At 42.4% G+C, this 20,187-nt stretch overlaps 1 protein-coding gene across 1 annotated transcript; it reads right to left on the bottom strand.

Annotated features, from left to right (window-relative positions):
- Window positions 1–5,364: 5,364 nt before the first annotated feature.
- Window positions 5,365–7,163, bottom strand: LOC143897627 (uncharacterized). The gene has a single exon (XM_077406434.1). The coding sequence runs from the start codon at window positions 6,226–6,228 to the stop codon at window positions 5,365–5,367; it is 864 nt and encodes a 287-aa protein (XP_077262560.1). The 5' UTR covers window positions 6,229–7,163.
- Window positions 7,164–20,187: the final 13,024 nt, after the last annotated feature.

The raw sequence follows: 20,187 nt of genomic DNA, 5'->3' as shown, positions 1-20,187 counted from the left end.
TGATGGCTGCTCTGTATCCAGCCAAGAGACATGCAGAACGGGAATCGTCGTACCCTCATTACACGTCGGTGCCAAATCTTACGGACAATGAGTTTCCAATGACGTTGAATCAAATTAAACGGTTTGAAAATCACAACAACATCTCCATCAACGTGTACAGCATCGAGAAAAAAAAACAAAAAACTTGCTATCTTGCCAATACGGGTTACTGATTGTAAGATAGACAGACATGTAAATCTCTTGTACGTGCATGACGACAACGTGGGACATTTTGCATGGATCAAGAACCTATCCCGCCTCGTGAGCTCGCAAATCAACAAGCACAATGGTCGGAAATACTTTTGCGATCGGTAAGTACCTATAGTTCTTTTAATAATATATAGAACATTTTGTGTATAAAAATTTATAATATTTGCGTTTATTTTTGCAGATGTTTGCACTACTTCAGCTCCAACGAAAAATTGGCTGCACACACCGTCGACTGTCAGCAGATGAATGACTACGCGATCAAGTTACCAAGCGATAACGACAAGTGGTTGGCATTTAAAAATCACAACAGGAAGGAACGAGTTCCGTTTGTCGTATACGCCGACCTGGAATGTACCCTGGAGAAGATGGAAGCGGATCCGGAAACGTCCAGGTACACATATCAACATCATCGCGTGTTTAGCATAGGGTACTACGTGCGTTGCTCGTACGACGAGTCGTTATCTATGTATCGGTTTCGTCGCGATAAAGATTGCATCGCGTGGTTCGCCGAGGAGCTAAGACGTTTAGCTCACGACGTAAAGACTATTTTGTCCACTAATGTACCCATGGTGGATTTTACGCGAGACGAGTGGGAAAAATTTAACAGTGCAACGCACTGTCACGTGTGCGAAAAACCGTTCGAGCCAGACGACGTGCGAGTACGCGATCATTGTCACCTGACCGGTCGATACAGAGGTCCCGCGCATTCAAATTGCAACTTAAATTATAAAGATTCACATTGCATTCCCGTAGTGTTTCATAATTTATCGGGCTATGACGCACATTTTATTATCACAGAAATAGCTACAACGTACGAAGGACATGTAGATTTACTCCCGATCACAAAAGAAAAATATATTTCGTTTACAAAAAACGTTTAAAGCACCAAAAATAAAGATAAGAAAACGTGCGTCAAATTGCGATTTATCGATTCGTACAAGTTTCTCACCTCTAGTCTCGACAAATTGGCATCTTATCTCAGCAAGGATAAAGTGCAAATATTGCAACGCGAATTTTGTGAATTATCCGCAGAAAATTTTGATTTGCTGACACGAAAAGGCGTATTTCCGTACGAGTGTACGAGTACATTGACTGCGTCGAAAAGTTGGAGGACTTGTGTTTACCACCGCGCGACTCGTTTTACAGTTCATTGACAGGTGACACCGTATCCGAGAGCGATTACGCGCACGCCGTCAACGTCTGGCAGCGGTTCTCCATTCAAACGCTCGGTGATTACAGCGATTTATATCTCAAGACCGATGTCTTGCTGTTGGCCGACATCTTTGAAAATTTTCGCGATAGTTGCGTCGCGAGTTATGGACTCGATCCGGCGTATTATTATACTTTACCGGGTTTTACGTGGGATGCTATGTTGAAGCATACGCGTATCAACTTCGAATTGCTCACCGACATTGACATGGTCATGTTTATCGAACGCGGTATACGCGGCGGTTTGAGTCAATGTTCAAACAGATACGCGCGGGCCAACAACAAGTACAGTTCGACAAACCAATCTACGTGGGTATGTGCATCCTCGATATATCCAAGACATGTTGTATGAATTTCATCACGAGTACATGTTACCGTTGTATCGCGACAAGTGTAAAGTCATGTACACTGATACGGACAGTCTCATTTATGACATTGAGTGCGACGATGTGTATGATATCATGAAGCGTCACATTCATTATAGATTTGACACTAGCGATTACGCGATCGATAATGCGTATGGTATCTTACTCGTCAATAAAAAAGTTCCGGGCTTAATGAAAGACGAAAATAACGGTGCGATAATGACCAAATTTGTCGGGCTTAAAGCAAAGATGTACGCTTTGCGAGTGGACGGTAAGAAAGATACGAAAAAGGTTAAAGGTGTTAAGAGTAACGTCGTAGCCAGGTCGATAACGTTCGACGATTACACGCGGTGTCTGCGCGACGAAATTGAAATGACGCGACAGCAAACCTGCATAAGATCCAAAAAACACGAAGTATACACCGTGTCTGAAACGAAAATAGCTCTAAGTCCGTATGACGATAAGCGATACATTATACCCGGTTCTACCGAAACGCTGCCATGGGGACATTGTAAAATACAATTGTAAATATTATTGTAAATATATTGTTAATACCGCTGTAAATATATTGTAAATACATTTAGATATTTAGGAAAATAAATGACTCATATGTATATATGTATATTTTTATACTGTAATAAATTTTACAATACATTATTCTTGTGTATCCATGAATTGTGTGAATTATCAAATCCTAACCACTTTACATAAACCTCATCCCCCCTTTTGCGCAAAACTTTTTCAACGAAATACACGTCGGGATTAGCAACGCGATGTAACTCGTATTCGTAGAAGCCACCGGCGACGGATTTTCCGCAGGAATCTTCCAACAGATACGTCACGGGATTAGTTTTCTGCACTTTGACGATTCTAAATACTTCCGTGGTCCAATTTGACGTGTATCCTTTTTCGAAGATTGTCTTGAATTTACTCACACGTACCGAGTCGCCCACTTTGAATCGCGCGGGAGCAGCGATCTTTACGTGACTGTACACCGTTGTTAGGAGCTTGTCGGCGATCGCGGGGGTAACATCGATGGGCCGCATGCCGATAGTTCGATGCTTTCGCGCGTTGTAATCCGATACGAGACCTGACAGCGAGTCGATCCACTTGTAATTTCCATTGCGCGTAAACATTTTCCACATGTCATTCTTGAGCGTGCGATTAAATCGTTCGACGACCGATGCCTTCATTACGGAATAGGTCGATTAGTGATTGTTTAGGATTAAGGTAAAATCAGGTGGCAGGGCGCTGTCGCGAAAGTAATCGCCCCTGGCGCAAGCACAAACAACCCTCGGGCTTGACTCGACTTTATCCGAGATCACCCGAATATCGCGCTTACCGTTTCAACAGCGCGATTGCAAAACGCGCACGCGTATTCCTAAATATGTATACCGCGCAACGCGTTACATCGCGGATCAATGTGATTCGCCCTTCGTGAGGCCCATACTCCCGCCGAGGGTCTCCTATCGGGACGAAGGATAATCGATATCGATCCGCGCTCTCTTTTGTTCTCTGCCGCGAAAAGAGACACATCGAGCCGGGCGTTCGCGACATTGTGCCTATCAGGAGTGGTCTCAACCGCCAGTGCGTGAAGTCCGTAATCAAGTTTCATCGCGAGCCGCATCCGTGAGATCGCCGCGTGAAACATCTCGGATCGCTCTTTCGCTCGTGCCGCGAAGAGTGAGCCGTTTTCCGACTGCGAGGAGTTCGGTATTGGGGAACGCGAGACGCCCTGTGCGAGGGTAGTTTTGAGCGTACAAGTGTTGTCGCGAGCGGCATTAGTCGTCGCGCAATATCTCTCGTCATACGAGATTGACGAGATTTGTCGCCCGCAATCGAGTGGGCAACGCGCACAAACGGATCACGGGATCACCGCGTGCGGTACCGTGATCTTCATCTAAAAGACCGTACAGACGGCTAACGAGACCGTCACATGCAGTCAGCCCGGGTATCGTGATTGCAACAAGTGTTGTGATAACCGAGCGTAAGTGCAAGCGAGCACTTCTCAATAACTCAGCGCAGGGAGCTCGATCCCGATATCGACCCCTCTCTCGCGGCCATTTTGTCGTGCCGCGCCGTTCGTGAACACGGACCATCATCGTGAATGTAAAGCGTATAGTGATTGTGTAAAAAGCGAACTCACTATCGCGTACCCGAGACAACCAGAAAGCCTGAACATCTCGCGCCTCGTGACCGCGGTCGCTCGTCTGCTTCGCGCCAAGATATCCGTTGACCGCGAACAAGATCTCCGGACGCGAGGGCGGTCATCTACCGCTCTACAAGATTTCCGTTTCGCGAGCCACGCAGACAGAAGGAGCGACTCAAGATTTCCGTCCCGCCATCCCGCGAATGCTCCGGGTGCTCGGTCGCGCACGAAACAGTGATTGATATTATGTTTCTTCAAGAGTTTCTGCACGTTTGCGTTGTAAAATTCTTTCCCTTGTCAGTCTGCAGATTTTTCGGACATCTTCCGCCGTCTCGAATTATTTTTGCAATCGCCGTAGTAACCTCGGTTCCGCTCTTGGCCTTGAGCGGTACGGCCCATGCGTGCTTGCTCAGCACGTCGATAATGGTGAGTATGTAGTGGTGGCCTCTGTTGAATCGCGTGTAGGGACGCATCTCGACCACATCCGCCTGCCACAGGTCATCGTATCCGCGCACTATGACGCGTCTTCGCGAAAAATTTCTTCTCGCAGGAGCGTGTAATTCTTCCACCAGCCGCCGTTTTTCAGCTGATTGCTTCTTACTAGCCATGACGATGACGCGCAACTGACGCAGAGATCAGATGTACGTTCTTATCTATTCGCGATGATTCACAATTACATCTTGAATCATCTTTTGAAGTTCGTTTAGGGTAATTTGCATGTTATTCTGGAATGTGACCATCTTTCTCTCGATTTCATCCTGTCGATCTTTTAAAATTTGCACGCTCTGCTGCACGTAGCGTTTATTGGCGGCATCGCCATCATCTACAGGCGGCGCTATCCGTCGAATCTTGCGCGATTTCGCGTCAAAGTCGGTGGCGACCACGCAAAGAGCGTTATCGCGCACGTAACTTCTGATTAATCCGCTCCATTGATAGTACGGTTCCGCACCGCCTCTTCCGAGCGATATACCAAACTTGTTGATCGGCATTTCGATGTTGATTGAATGACTCGTCGACGCGCGGTTTAATTTATAATAAGTCCAGCTTCGCGAAGTTCCTCGATAATCGACAGGATCTCGTTATCGTGACCGTTGTGACCCGCTAGGCGCGAAGCTTCGAGCAATCGGAGACGGTCTACAAGCTCGTTGGGGTCGTCCCAATGAACATAGTCGATCTTGTTGTTGTTTAATGTCATGACACGTGGTATACCTTTTTTACCCGAAATCGGCGATGCAATTATATTTCTGTACTTGTTACCTGTCATGGCACGCGGTATACCTTTTCCAGCTTTTTTACCCGAAATCAACGGTGCGATTATATTTCTGTACTTGTATCCCCTGTTGCCATTTAATCGAGCGTGAGCATCGTGATTGCGTTTATGAGCATTCGTCATCAACAGAATGCTCTTGTATTTTTGCGTTTATGAGCATTCGTCATCAACAGAATGCTCTTGTATTTTTGCATGTCATCCTCCGTGTAGATCTCGTCATTGGGAATTTTCTTAAAGATCAACTCGTAAAGACCGCGTGTGCCTGCGTATCGTATGTCGTCGATAATTATGTTGTCCGCGTTGTCCACGTCAAAACGCTTATTACCGAGCATCATTCCATCGTTACTGAAATAAACGCCGTACACGATGTCTATACCGCTTTCTTGATCGCCGCTCAGAACAGCCACGACGTACTTTTGGCTCAATGGACCCAAGTGATCTCTCAATGTTTCTCGACCCTCAGATGTTTGCAACTGCTGTCGAACGGACGTCACGAGTGAGTCATCAGTGGTTTCGAAAACATCCTCGTTTGCGAGTGATTCGAGCACTGTGGGTTGTACGGAAGAGGTTATCGGCGGTTCATTCGGTGGAGCAACTTTTGATCGTTTCGATTTACGCGGTTGTAAAATTTTAGTTATTTCGCTCAAATTAGATGGCACATTTATCGACCGTTTCAACGTAACCGGAGTTGAAGCCATTACAGAGTCGTTAAACGAGGCGTTTGGTCGTTTTCGTTTGACCTTTGGCTCTTCGTCTTCCCACGTCGTTTCATTCTCAATCTTTGACACGTCAGATTCTTTGCCAACGGTGTTTTCGGCAATCTGTCTTAGAGGCTCGATGATAGGCTTAAAGTGTCTCTCCAACGCGATATCTTCCTCCATTTTGCCTGTTTTCAAGGCGTGATACTTTTTGCGAATCAAATCGCTCGTTTTCGCAATTTGATTTGCTATCCTCTCGCGCTCTCTAATCTCCTCGCCGTTGTCCATGTTGCGATAACGTTGCTCAATCGACGCGTTGACAACAACTAACCGCGTTACGGTAGCGCAAAGTCGTTAAATCCTTTTCTGTATCGACCATTCGAAATCGCGCTGTCCTTGTCTATCACCACGAATCCATACTTTTGTCGCCAACACGTATCACACAATTTACAGAAATCTTCGTAAGACATATCTGTGTTGACGTGATCGTTGTATACGTGTTTCAGATTGGTACCATCCTGTTTAAACATAATCAATAAATTCGCGTTGTCGCGTATAAGATGCTTCGGTATCTTTGCATACGTCTGACAAAGATAGAAGGAATCAACGTCCGCGTGCCGGCCCATTGCAAAGTATTCTCTTATCGTATCCTGCTTGTCGCACGCCACGTCATCAAAGATAAAAATAGAATTCGGGAGCGCCTCGCTCGGCGGAATGACGTCACTGTTATTCGAGAACGTAAAGTAACCAATCTCTTCTATCGGTGTTAATATATTCTCCAAATATCGATATTTCGGTTGTTGCAACGATTTCGAGTACACGCACACGTTCTTGAAACGTACACCGTGCGAACTTTCCAGCAAGCTTATCAAGACGTTTGTCTTGCCGCAATTCGACGGACCGCAGATGATACCGCGTATAGAAATTGGTAGCATGCCTCCATGTTTGCGTACCTCTTTTGTTAATGGCATCCTATCGTCAAAGTTTGTCACTTTGATCGTCCGCGATTGTCGTACGAACCGCATTTTACCTCCCCTCCACAACGAATGATTAATAATATCGAGAAAGCTGGCCTATTTATGGAGACGCGTAGAGCTGAGATGCTCAGTCGTTAAAATGTTTTTGCTCGTGTCGGATAACAGCGATATTTACGATTTAACCGCCGAGCAGTTGAAGTATATACCAAAGGTCATTCTACTGCGACAGTTTTATAATTACATAAATTATTTGTGGGATAAGCTGCCCGAACATATCAAGACAGATTCGGAGGTTCAGCAATATCGACGCTGTTTAATACATTATAATTTGCCGTGTCAGCAAACGCACATCGACGGTCCGCCGCCGCTGATAAAAAACTGCGGCGAATGCCGCCGAAGATAGGTCGAGGTCTGTTGAATCGCGGGATAAACGCGCTTCCGATCGAATTACATATCCCCGGCTATCAATTTTGCGGACCGGGAACTCGCTTAGAAACACGATTGGCAAAAGGTGATCGGGGTATCAATCCATTGGACGCGGCGTGTCGCGAGCACGACATAGCCTACTCGCGTAGCAGCGATCTCGCAGAACGACACGTGGCAGACAATATACTCGCCGCGGAAGCGCGAAAACGTGTTATCGCGAACGATTCGACTCTCGGAGAGAGAGCTGCTGCTACAGCCGTCTGGGCGGCCATGAAGGCTAAAACGAAACTCGGTATGGGTTTGAAAACGAAGAAAAAGAAGAAGACCAAGCGAATACTTACAGTAGCGAAACGCGGCGGTAACCTACCGATTTTGCCGTTATTAGGGGTTCTCGGCTCGTTGGTCGGCGGAGCGGCAGGAGTCGCAAAGGCCGTGAATGACAACAAAGCCGCGCGACGTCAGCTGGAAGAAATGCAACGTCAAAATCGCGCCATGGAAGGTCACGGACTTTATCTCGCTCCGTACAAACGCGGACGGGGAGTCTCGAGAAAAAAAAACGTCGAAGGGGCGCTAAAAATTCTCAAGGGTGTAACTACCAATGTGCAACTGCAACAATTGGCAAAACGTATGCGCATTCCATATTTTAGAGGTGTTTTCATGCGCGACTCGTTACCGATCGGCGGCATACGTCAAAACGAGAGCGGTATCGTGAATTTGGATAATACTGATGGACCGGGTACTCACTGGGTGGCGTATGCGAAGAAGGGAGATCGTGCCATATATTTCGACAGTTTTGGCAATCTTCGACCAACGAGAGAATTGGCGCAGTATCTAGAGAACAATGTAATAGAGTACAATCGCACGCCTTATCAGCGATACGATCAGAGCAATTGCGGACAACTGTGTCTGCGTTTTCTACAGTCGGTTGACAATCAATTTAAAGACCGGCGTTACGCTGTTTAATCTCAGTATTCATTCAAACATGTCACTGACATTTACGCTCACCGGCAAGAGCAGCATCCTCGCGGTAAGCTACTTTCCCGCCGTGGATTTGAGCGATGGCGATTACGAGCTTGGTCTAACAGATTTTGAAACCTATCACACGATACCGAATGTAAATTCGTCGAACAATAAATTCTACTATGACGACGACGACAAGGAGATTACCATTCCCGAAGGATCGTACGAACTGCGTGATATAGACATGTATCTGAAACGCGCTCTTTTATGGGACCCATCCAATAATGTCTCGACAAACAAAGATGAACCGCACCCATTGATTATTATTCGGGCTAATAACAATACGATGAAGAGCGAGATCAAATGTGCTTATCGGATGAATTTCACAAAACCGAACAACATTGGATCGCTGCTGGGATTTTCAGCGAATCGCGTGCTGGAGCCGCGACAATGGTACGAATCGAATGTTCCTATAAATATCATCAACGTAAACATCATTCGCATAGAGTGCAACGTGACCGCGGGTGCGTACAGCAACGACAAGTACGTGCACACGATACACGAGTTTTCACCGAGCGTGCCATCAGGATACAAGATATCGGAAACGCCGGCACGAATCATTTACTTTCCGATCATCGTACGGAGCATTTCGGACTTGACGCTTCGCGTCGTGGATCAGGACGGTCGATTGATTGATTTTCGCGGAGAAGAGATCACCGTTATACTGCATGTACGAAGACGACAGCGGTAACGTGAGATGCTCGTACTGAACGAAGCTGAGCAGGTGCAACAGACGAGAAACAAGAAGACAATTCGATCGCCAAAGAAGAAACTCACTGCGTCGAACGTTGAATTTTTGAAATCATTGGGTTACGTCGTACGAAATGGCTAATATCTTAAACATTGGAGGTGACCCAATTTTTGACGACAGCGTCGTCAAGATTGAGACACACACGTACAATCCGTACGCCAACACAACGTTTGGACATAACGATGAGATAAGAATACCCATACAACAGCAGGATTTATACACGTTACCGTGTGAAAGCTTTCTCTACGTTGAAGGAAGATTGACGATAAAGAGAAAGAATGACGAGTCTGTGACAACGCTTGCAAATAATTGTGCGGCGTTCATGTTTGATGAAATTCGAAACGAGCTCAACGGTGTGGAGATTGATCGCAACAGAAACGTTGGAATAACCAGTACCATCAAGAACTACGTATCGCTATCGTATAATGATTCTCAAATCTTGCGGAATGCTGGATGGGACGTTACATCGAGCATACCTGAAGGATACTTTAACTTTTGCGTACCGCTCAAGATGTTGCTAGGCTTTTGCGAGGATTACAAACGCGTCGTTGTTAACGCTCGTCACGAATTAATTTTGATACGAGCGCGTAGCGATAACAATTGCATTGTAGGAAATCCAGCGACGGAGCCGGAAATTGAATTGTTTAAAGTACAGTGGAGAATGCCTCACGTCACATTAAACGAGGTCAATAAGCTATCCATGCTACGGGCTTTGGAAAGCGGACGATATCTTAGTGTTAGTTTCCGTTCGTGGGATCTGTACGAGTATCCCATGTTGCAGAGCACGACCAAGCATTCGTGGGCCGTCAAAACGGCGACTCAGCTGGAGAAGCCGCGGTACGTTATCTTTGCGCTGCAGACCGGCCGCAAGAATATCATGTCTCAAAATGTTAACGTATTCGATGCCTGTAATTTGACCAATGTGAAACTTTATCTAAACTCCGAATTTTATCCGTACGACGACTTGAATCTAGATTTTGGCAAAAAGCGATACGCCGTCCTTTTCGATATGTACGCGCGTTTTCGTAAAGCTTATTACGGATACGACAGCTTCGATACGATTTGCAGCGTGTATACATTCCTAACGGAAGGACCTTTTGTCGTCATTGATTGCTCGCGACAAAACGAATCTGTCAAGAGCACCACCGTGGATGTGCGAATAGAATTTGATTGTAAAGAGAATGTACCGGCAAATACTACAGCCTATTGTCTCATCTTGCATGATCGTGTAATCGAATACTGTCCGTTGTCGAACGTAGTGCGCAAAATCATGTAAATTGCGATATCAGCAGATATTGCGATATAAGAGATACATATGTAGCGCGATAAGATACAGATTGCTCCGCCGTTTCGTTATGATCGTACCGACGTTTGTCGATCTGCAGGGATTCACCGTCGGGATGAAATTTGTCGTAAAGGAGGTGGCGGTTCTGAGAAACGGGACCGTTTTGACACATTACATTTTCACATGTCCCATGCCATGGAGTCTCCTCGCGAAATCCGATAAGTCATGCGCTTCCTGGTTGATTGCAAATCACCATGGACTACGATGGGAGGACGGAAACGTGTCCTACAGCATGGCGAAACACCTAATTACATCGGTTATACTTGGAGAGGGTGACGAGACGTCGACTCTTGTGTACGTCAAGGGATGCCAGAAACGAGAATGGATCTGCTTGAGAATAAAGCGAGAAGACATCTAAAAATTGAGACTTTGGATGCAGATTACGAAGATATCGAATCTTTAAATAATCTAGATGTTACTAATACTTTAAGATGCGGAAAACATGTTAAGAATTGCGCATTACAAAATGTATTAAAAATATTTAACTGGTGGTCGCGACACCAGAAAAAATTATGATTTTTTTGAAATAAACTATATATGTATATATAAACGTTTTATTTTCTTTTCCCACATACTTTGTAGTATAATATAGATGTTTTAAGTGCATGATAATTGTTTTAAAGATGTTTTAATTGTTTTAAAAATGTTTTAGTTGTTTGATAGTTGTTTTTAACGATGTTTTAGTTGTTTGATAGTTGTTTTTAAATATGTTTTAGTTGTTTGATAGTTGTTTTAAAGATGCTTTAGTTGTTTGATAGTTGTTTTAAAGATGTTTTAGTTGTTTGTTAGTTGTTTTTAAAGATGTTTTAGTTGTTTTAAAGATGTTTTAGTTGTTTGTTAATTGTTTTAGTTGTTTGATAGTTGTTTTTAAAGATGATTTAGTTGTTTGATAGTTGTTTTTAAAGATGTTTTAGTTGTTTCAAAGATGTTTTAGTTGTTTAATAGTTGTTTTTAACGATGTTTTAGTTGTTTGATAGTTGTTTTAGTTGTTTTTAAAGATGTTTTAGTTGTTTTTAAAGATGTTTTAGTTGTTTGATAGTTGTTTTTAACGATGTTTTAGTTGTTTGATAGTTGTTTTAAAGATGTTTTAGTTGTTTGTTAGTTGTTTTTAAAGATGTTTTAGTTGTTTTAAAGATGTTTTAGTTGTTTGTTAATTGTTTTAGTTGTTTGATAGTTGTTTTTATAGATGTTTTAGTTGTTTGTTAGTTGTTTTAAAAATGTTTTAGTTGTTTTTAAAGATGTTTTAGTTGTTTTTAAAGATGTTTTAGTTGTTTTATTTGTAACTATTTTACGGCGGAAATGTATCGACAGATGTAATGAGGCAAATATCTTGCGTGAAGTTTATGACGAAAATTCGATTATTGATTGCGAACTGTTGGCCTACGCTTTAGATACTATTGTGTATAATGCGCTACATGACAAATAAATGTATATAATATGGTAAAAAATTTAAATTATTTTTCCTTTTTGTTTACCGTTTCTCCTATTCCATGTCATTAGAATTACGCTGCGATATTGTCCTCAGGTTTATTTAAATAAATTAATGAGAATTATTCGAGAATTAAGATACTGTTGAGAGAGGACATGAATACGAGCTACGAAGGGGAATGACCGCGAGCGGGAAACAAATAATACGCGAATAGATAGGCGAATGGTGGAGACGGCAAGTGAGATATGATGATGCAAGTGAGAGAGGAGAGGTAAGAAGAGGTGAATGGAGATAGATGATGCGGGCGGGAGAGAGAACGCGCAAACGAGAAGACGCGCGCGAACGGGGGAGAGCTGACGCGAGCGGGAGCGCGCCGTGTGACGCGGACCGACGCGGCCGACCCCTCCCCCGCGGTGCCCGAAACGCGGACTCTCGCGGCGCTGGAAAACGGGGTAAACCGCCGGAAAATGCGGTCCGCCCGCCCCCGCCGCGCCGAAAAACGCGGTACCCCCTCCCCTCACCCCGCGGCGCTCGAAAACGCGGTACCCCCCTCACCCCGCGGCGCCCGAAAACGCAGTACCCCCCCTTCCCCCGCGGCGCCCGAAGACCCGGTACCCCCCCCCCCCCGCGGCGCCCGAAGACGCGGTACCTTCTCCTCCCCCTGCGGCGGCCGAAGACGCGGTACCCCCCCCCCGCGGTTCCCCCCGCCACCGTTCCCCCCGCCCCTCACCCCCCTCAGATCCCCGGAGTGGATCTCTCTTATCTTACCTACTTATGCGACAACTTCAATTCACGCGCGCGTAACGTGGTCCGAACGTCCCCGAGTCTAACCGAACTTTGCCGAGACTTGGGTCTATTTCCCCTCCCGCGCTATTTTTACCCCCCTTGTCCATAGTAGCAGTTTACGCTCCGTCTATCTTATTCTAGGTCTATGGGAATGACCGCGTTTCGGGTTTTGACTATAACACATATATATACATATATATATTGTGACGTTGCAGTTTCGCTGCAGCGTTGCAGCGCCCTGCCGCCGTCACAAGATGCGAGTTTTGCAACCTTTCTCGCGCCCGAAGACGGTTCAATGAATCGAAGCGAGATTTCCAGGGGCCTATTATACTTGCGTTGCGTTATTCTAATCTCTTATTTCTATTTTGTATCATTGGCGCGGCGCCTCACCGAGCCGAAAACCGGAGTTCCTGAGAAGATGCTGAGAATCACGAAAAAACGGAGTCGACGACAAGGATAGAGGCGAGGAGTTGGACGACGAGAAACGGATCTCGGTGGTGCTTGCGGGCCGCCAAAAGCAGGGGAGCGCGAGAGGACATGCGCGCGGCGGCGAAACACAGCGGCGGGCAGATCCGTAAGGGCAGGGCCCCGGGACGCCGGGGCAAAATCAGCTCACCTGCCCTCCTCATCCTACTGACCGGATTCCGGGATAGTTGGCGACCATTTCCGGACCAACAAAGAGGAATGCGGAGGCAATCACGTTTCGTCCGCTACCGGGAAGTATCCTGGAAAAATCGCCGCGCGAACGAGGGACCGTTTGGCGCCCTGCGAAAAGCCGTGATTAGCGGCTCTACGCAAGAATCCACCGCGAGCCTGCGAGCTCACCCCTGATTGGTCTGCGCTATAGCGTCGCGTGGCCGCGTACGCCCGGGGTGGTGTACGCTATCGATTCCGCCATCGAGCGAAATTTCGGGAGCATTCTTGACTCGTCCTCGATTCCCGACGCACGCACGCCTAAAATGCTCGTCTACACGACAAGGCGTAAGACGTCGTAAAGGCGCAGGCGCAGGCGCAAGAGGATTGTTTCCGATCGTAGCGGCGCGGCGCAGTGGCGCAAGAGAAATAAATTATTTTTATTTCCAACGCTTGCACCCACGTTACGCCGACTGTTTTCTAGGTTAAATTAACGGCTTGGGTTGCTCACGTATCATCGCCGGCTTACCTCTATATAGTGTGAACCGTGTGAACATTAAACATGGATGAAGAAAGTTATTATTATTATGAGGACGAAGGTAACAAAGGAATAGGGAATAATGTGTCAGAAGAACGCGCGATATATATCCGTTTGTTCATTTACTTTGTGCGCCCCAATACACAACTGTACGTGAAAAAAAGCAAGGGCTATAGCAAGTGCCAAGAAAAATCCAACACTTGGGCAAGTATAGGGGCAGCGATGACCCCAGCACTCACTAGTAAGTAAATTTGAGTACAAAATAAATATGAAGAATAATATATTTTGAACATTATTTTATTTTTATATTTAAAGTACTAGTAAAAATTTAATTTTTAAAATATAAAATTAATTAAATTTTTTATTAAAATAATATTTAAAATAATTATTTTAATGTAAATTAATTATATATAAACAATTATATGGTCTGACTTCATTCTGTTTTTAGGTTTGCAAGCAGAAAAACTTTTTCATCGTCTCCGTGAAAAGTTTGGAAAGGAAAGAAAAAAGGTCACAATGTCACTGCCAAGATCAGGAGCAGGGGCTGACACGCCTACCTACCAGTCTACTTGGATCTTTTACAATAACCTTCTATTTCTTGCGGATCATATTATAGCCCGACGGTATGTATCAGTCATGTTAACTGAACCTGATCAAAAGTTAAAGGGTGATGTGACTTTTCACAGAACAACTTCAAATTTTCAACGGCCTGCTGTTGGATCTGAGTTCTCAGCTGTTCGATCTCAGTCACCTGCTGTTCGAGCAGAGTTCTCAGCTATTCGATCTCCGTCATCTGCTGTTCGACCCGAGTTTTCAGCTGTTCGATCTCAGTCACTTGCTGTTCAACCCGAATTGAATTCTGTTGGATCTCAGTCACCTGTTGTTCAAGGTAGGCAATAATCCCCTGATTTCAGTTTATTTAAAATATCGGCTATCATCTGCAAATCAGCTAAATTCTCCTCTTTGCATTTTCTTTGTTCTTTAGGCAAACAATCTACACTTTCACCTACATGGAATTCAGACCTCATTTTCTTGTCCTCATCTGCTTCATCTAGTAAGTCTTACAAAAAAATTTTTTTTAAATAAATATTACTTTTGATTTAACATAATGAAATTTTATTAAAGATGGTTATTTATTGTTGTATAGGTTTGGACTCAACGGCTGTCATGTGTCATGGATATGGTGACAGTTGTGAAAGAATACACTAAAAAACATTCAGGGGACTATGAATTATCTGAAACTCGTGTTGATAATTAAATGTATAAGCGTTGGTTCCATGCAGCTGTGATAGCCAAGTACTAAATTTATTTTAAAATCGCTGAGTTAAAGTTAAAATGTGTAATAATTTAATTTTTTGGGTTTAGTTGTTCTAACATTATTTTCTTTTATGTTAATTGAGGATTTCTGTTTAGTTTAACAAAAGAAAGACTGGTTTCTCTAATTTTATCAGCCGTGATAAATACCAAAGTATGTTCCTTATATTAATTGAAGACTTAGTTTTAAGTTGAATTATATTAAAGAGTGTAAATGCTTTACATTTTATTGAATAAAAGATATATATTTATAATATCTTGTTTTGTGAGAAACAGAGCAACACTTTTATTTTATCAAATCTTTTTTTCTACACATTGATTGAATGTATTTTTAACGATATTTAAGTTGAACGGATTAATTTATAGCGGATTATCTTCTAAAATTTTTGTAAAAGATTGTGTCCACGACAGTTTAAAATGCAATAATTCAAAAACTTATGTTTACATTAATTTTTTTTATTTTAGATACATTTCAAAGATTTGTTATAATTAAAGTTGGAATATAAATGTAATCAAAAAAGATTTTGTGGAAATATAAACTCGTAAAGTATCAACCAAATTATTCTTAAGTAATAATTCACAGACTAATGATTCAAAATTCAATAATTTATAATTTTGCAAGATATTACAATTTTTTCGGAGTCACAATGTGGATAGGGCCTTTTCCTGCTTATTCATTCAATTTCTTGGGTAGTTAGATTATCCCACTGAGTGGACATCCAACTACCCTCGTGTTCCTGTGTAGACGAGCATGGCGCAGATATCTTGCGCCTACGCTTGAGTTTGTGCCTGCGCCCTTGCGCCGCGCTTTTACGTCTTGTCGTGTAGACGAGCCAGTCGCGGTACTCTATTGCGCACTTGAGTCGCACCTACAATTAGTTTCTTGTACGAATACTGGCGGCTGTTCTTCCGACCCTTGGGACGACGGCAAGGAGCCTCGCGAGAGAGAATCAACCAACGGTGAGGTTGCCTCGGTACTATTCAATGTAAAGCCACGACACCGCTCTCCGGGTCGCGCTCTCGCTCGGGATTACTTGCAATAATTAGCGTATTCGCCGGCAAGGCGTACTTAGCGATTGACAGCGAAAACGAGGGGCACCGAAATGGTCTCGTGGCCGTGGAACCGCGACCGCGCGTCTCGTGCGTAGCAATTCGCCCGGCCAAGTATTAATCGCGTCATAGTATTAATTGGCTTAATTGCGTTACTCGCGATTCGCGTCCGGATTGACACTTAGATTATCTATGCGGTATCGGTTGTGCCGAGATCTTCGCGCCTGAGTCTTGCGTTCGAGCATTTGCGTAGGATAATAACTGCGTGAGAATATCGTCCGCGTCGACTTATTATTTGCGTGAGAGTATTGTTCGTTCTGATTGACTTCTAGAGTTGGGATGTTATTCGCGTTATTAATGACGGTAAAATACTGTTCACCCCGACTGATTAGTTACGTCAGAATCTTATTCGCGTTATATTAAGAAAATTATTCGCATTAGATTAAGATTATTATTTGCGCTAGATTAAGATTATTATCCGCGGTAGATTAAGATTATTCCTTGCGTTAGATTAAGATTATTTAGCGACAAAATCTCTGCCCGGCTTGGGCCATTGCGTTCACGCGCTCCAAGCGTGACGCGCTATCATTTCGTGATATTTATCACGCTATTATTTCACGTTACTCCAGTTATATATTTTATTTTGCCGATGTTTTACACTTTTCGCCAGCTCTATTAATTCGAATCGGTGACCCCTTATTTTATCTCAGCCCAAAACATCTCAGCAAAAATATCTTGTTTATAATACCTCAGTCCAAAATGTTTCAGTCCAAAAATATTTCAATCCAAAATGTCTCAGTCCAAAAATATCTCAGTCCAAAAATATCTCAAGTAAAGGTGATTTATTATATTATTGTTAATATTTGTATATTCAGTTGATTAGAATAATTTATTATCAATGTATGGCTGTTCATCAAATGTGATACTAATTAAATGTAATATTAAAGTATTCCTTTCATGACACCAAAGTCTTAAGAATTAACTAATTTTTTAGTACGAGAAAGTTAAAATGCATATTTTTACGCTAGAAGAAAATTAAACCACATTACCGAGCATATAAAGAAGACGTATGACTTTGAAAATTTGTTATTTTATATGTGACGTTATCGAAAAAGTCTATTTTCCACATTTAAATGTAATAATTTGTTTATCAAATATCTTAAAATATTAAATATTAACTGCGCTACCTTATCGCTAAACTCTATACTTTCGATAGTGCCAATAAAAATACAGAGTCACCGAATATTTAAACAAAATATTTATATTAAAAGTTGACTTGAAATGTGGTTTATAGATAAATATTTTTAATGGCGACTTTCAAGGAATTATTTGGCAACGCTGCAAGCTGTGCGCTCATATGTCACACTTCAGTTCATCACGTACGGTTTATTATCAACTTTTATTTTCACAAATTGTCCCTTATTTTTGCCCACATTACTCCTCACTTTATGTTTCTTATCACTCATTATTATTATAAAATCTCTCTTTGATAAAAAGAAAATGTTACAATATTCTTTGATTAATGAACGTGACACTTACATTGACACTTTTGTCATCAACTTCACATTTTACACGCGGCGCCCTGAAAAGCGCAGCGTTGCCATATTGTTCTGACAGTAAAATTTACCAAAAAATGAAAAATTTCTAAATACACATAATATTTTTACTTTTTTCTTATAATTAAACATAATAATCAATTATAATTGATTTTATATAAATTGAATGCAATATACAAGAGTTTGCTGAGGCCCTGCTTAAGCGCCTACAAAATACGCTCCTCCGTAAAAGGAATACCTTAATTTTGTCTCCACGCGTGGAAAGTCCACGCATGTACTTTGAAGGCACACTATGTGTCTAGTTTAATAATAGTGGAGCCCCCCAGGGGGGCGGAATCTACTGCCTCCACGTAGAGACCCTCAAGGGAGAGTCTGAAAACCCAACGTTCACTTCCTGATTGGTGCAGCCATTTTGCAGCAAAATTTACTAGATGTTACATTTTGGATGAGTTTAGATCAACAACTAAAGTTACGAATCTGTTATTATTCGAGGTTATTAATACGAGGTTAAGCCCCTTGCACAATGCCAGGCAACAGGCAATAGGAACAGGAAATAATACAACCTAAAAATAATACACCTAAAAAATTTAAGTGCTATGATTGGTTGGTAACATGCAATAGGCACAGAATTTCCAACGTGATAGAAACTCTGTGTCTATTGCCTGTATCACTGTTTATTCTGCATTTATACATGATTTCTGATTTCTATTCCCTGTTCCTATTGCCTGTTGCCTAGCATTGTGCAAGGGGTTTTAGAGTAGAGTGTATACAGGCGTATATTAGAAAATAAATTAAATGATAAACGATGACGGATTGTTGCGTGCCAGCCAATCACAGCGTAGTTGCGGCAGTTTCTCTCGAGCTTCGTACGTGTTTATGACGTCTGTTTCTGTGCCACGTGTGTTCATCTTTATTCATCTATAATTGTTATTATGACGAAAGGGTGTATTGTAATAATTAATATTTTACGTATTTTGAAGTCCATTTTTGATTGTACTGGGACAATCAACGACGATTTAGCGTCAACGCTGGATGTTGAATAAATTCATTTCTTCAACTTTATTTCTTGACGCTAGCGTCAAAGCGAAGCCACGTGAGCCTAAAAATAATATTTTTAGTTATATATATTCACGCACTCACTCGCGAACGCGGCCCGCAATCCCGTTACCGGGAATAAACTCACACAAATAGAAAAGAACTCGTTTAATGCAGTAATGTAATAGAACAATGGCTCATGAACACGTCTGAACGGTTCGAAGGCCCGGCGGAGAATCTGACAGACGGCAGAAGTAAACAAACAAACGCAACAGCTGGTCGTCAAGGCTCGACGTCACGCAGCGCTTCGCGACTGCTTTTCGGGCCTCTACCGGGCGTCTCGGCACGGGCGCAACAATATATATATATATATATATATATATATATATATAAATTTATATATATCTATATATAAATAAAAAATATTATTTCTGAAGTTTTTTGCGCGCTGAAAATGAGCGTCAAGAGTCAACATGAAATGGCACCTTTATGACGTCATAAGTGAAAATTAACTGAGTTTTGGTGTAAATGGGAAGCTACTATTGTTTGCTAACACATTGTTTATGATTTTCACAGGTTATTTATGCAAGCAGGTATTAAAGGTTTACAATTCTTGCACTACTTGCGTAGAAGTTATAAGATCAGATTCTTTGCATGAATCTTCTGTGTCACAATTGGTCGACATTAAATCAAAACGTGGACTAATACCCTCAAATTTACGATTTTTTGAACTGATTTCTCACGTAGAAACATGCTTTGTGAAATATGCATCTTGCAAAGATGTTTTCAATCTTACGCTGGATGAAATGTTTTTTACGTACAAGTTTACTTTTCTTTGCATGGAGCATGCATCCGAAATTTTGTCATATTCTATATTGTATTATATTCGGTTAAGAATGAGGCAAAATGCGCACCAAGAAAACTTAAAAATGCCAAAACACAATCTCATAAAAAAAAATTTCTAAATGGACCAAAACTTAAAATATTCTTTACTTTTTTCAATGCAGTTCTATGTTTTTACCCTTGGTCCTTTATACACGTATAGTCGCGGTAAGGAGTAGTTGCAACACTTAAAAAAAAACTAAATTCATTTTTAAAAAGCTATAAATATAACTTACAACTATAACTTATTTTTCTAAACTTATTAAAAAACAAAGTGTCGCAACTACTTCGACCGCTACCCAACAGGATCTTCTATACACATACAATCACTTCTCTGTTCTATTTTCTATTATTTATTCAATGTTTCACTCAAATATTTATTTTATTTCATATTTTTCTTCTTCAAGTGTTTGCACTATTAAAATTTAGATTAATCGTAATACGCGTGCGTCTGCCACTTCTGTAGATTGCAGCGCTGCCCTTATGGATACAAGTCGAAATAATT

This window comes from Temnothorax americanus, unplaced genomic scaffold (genome assembly GCF_048541705.1).
Source record: "Temnothorax americanus isolate GAGA-0224 unplaced genomic scaffold, ASM4854170v1 Scaffold209, whole genome shotgun sequence".
Lineage (NCBI taxonomy): Eukaryota > Metazoa > Arthropoda > Insecta > Hymenoptera > Formicidae > Temnothorax > Temnothorax americanus.
The sequence above is the reverse complement of the archived record's forward strand: the minus strand, read 5'-3'. Positions and strand labels throughout refer to the sequence as shown.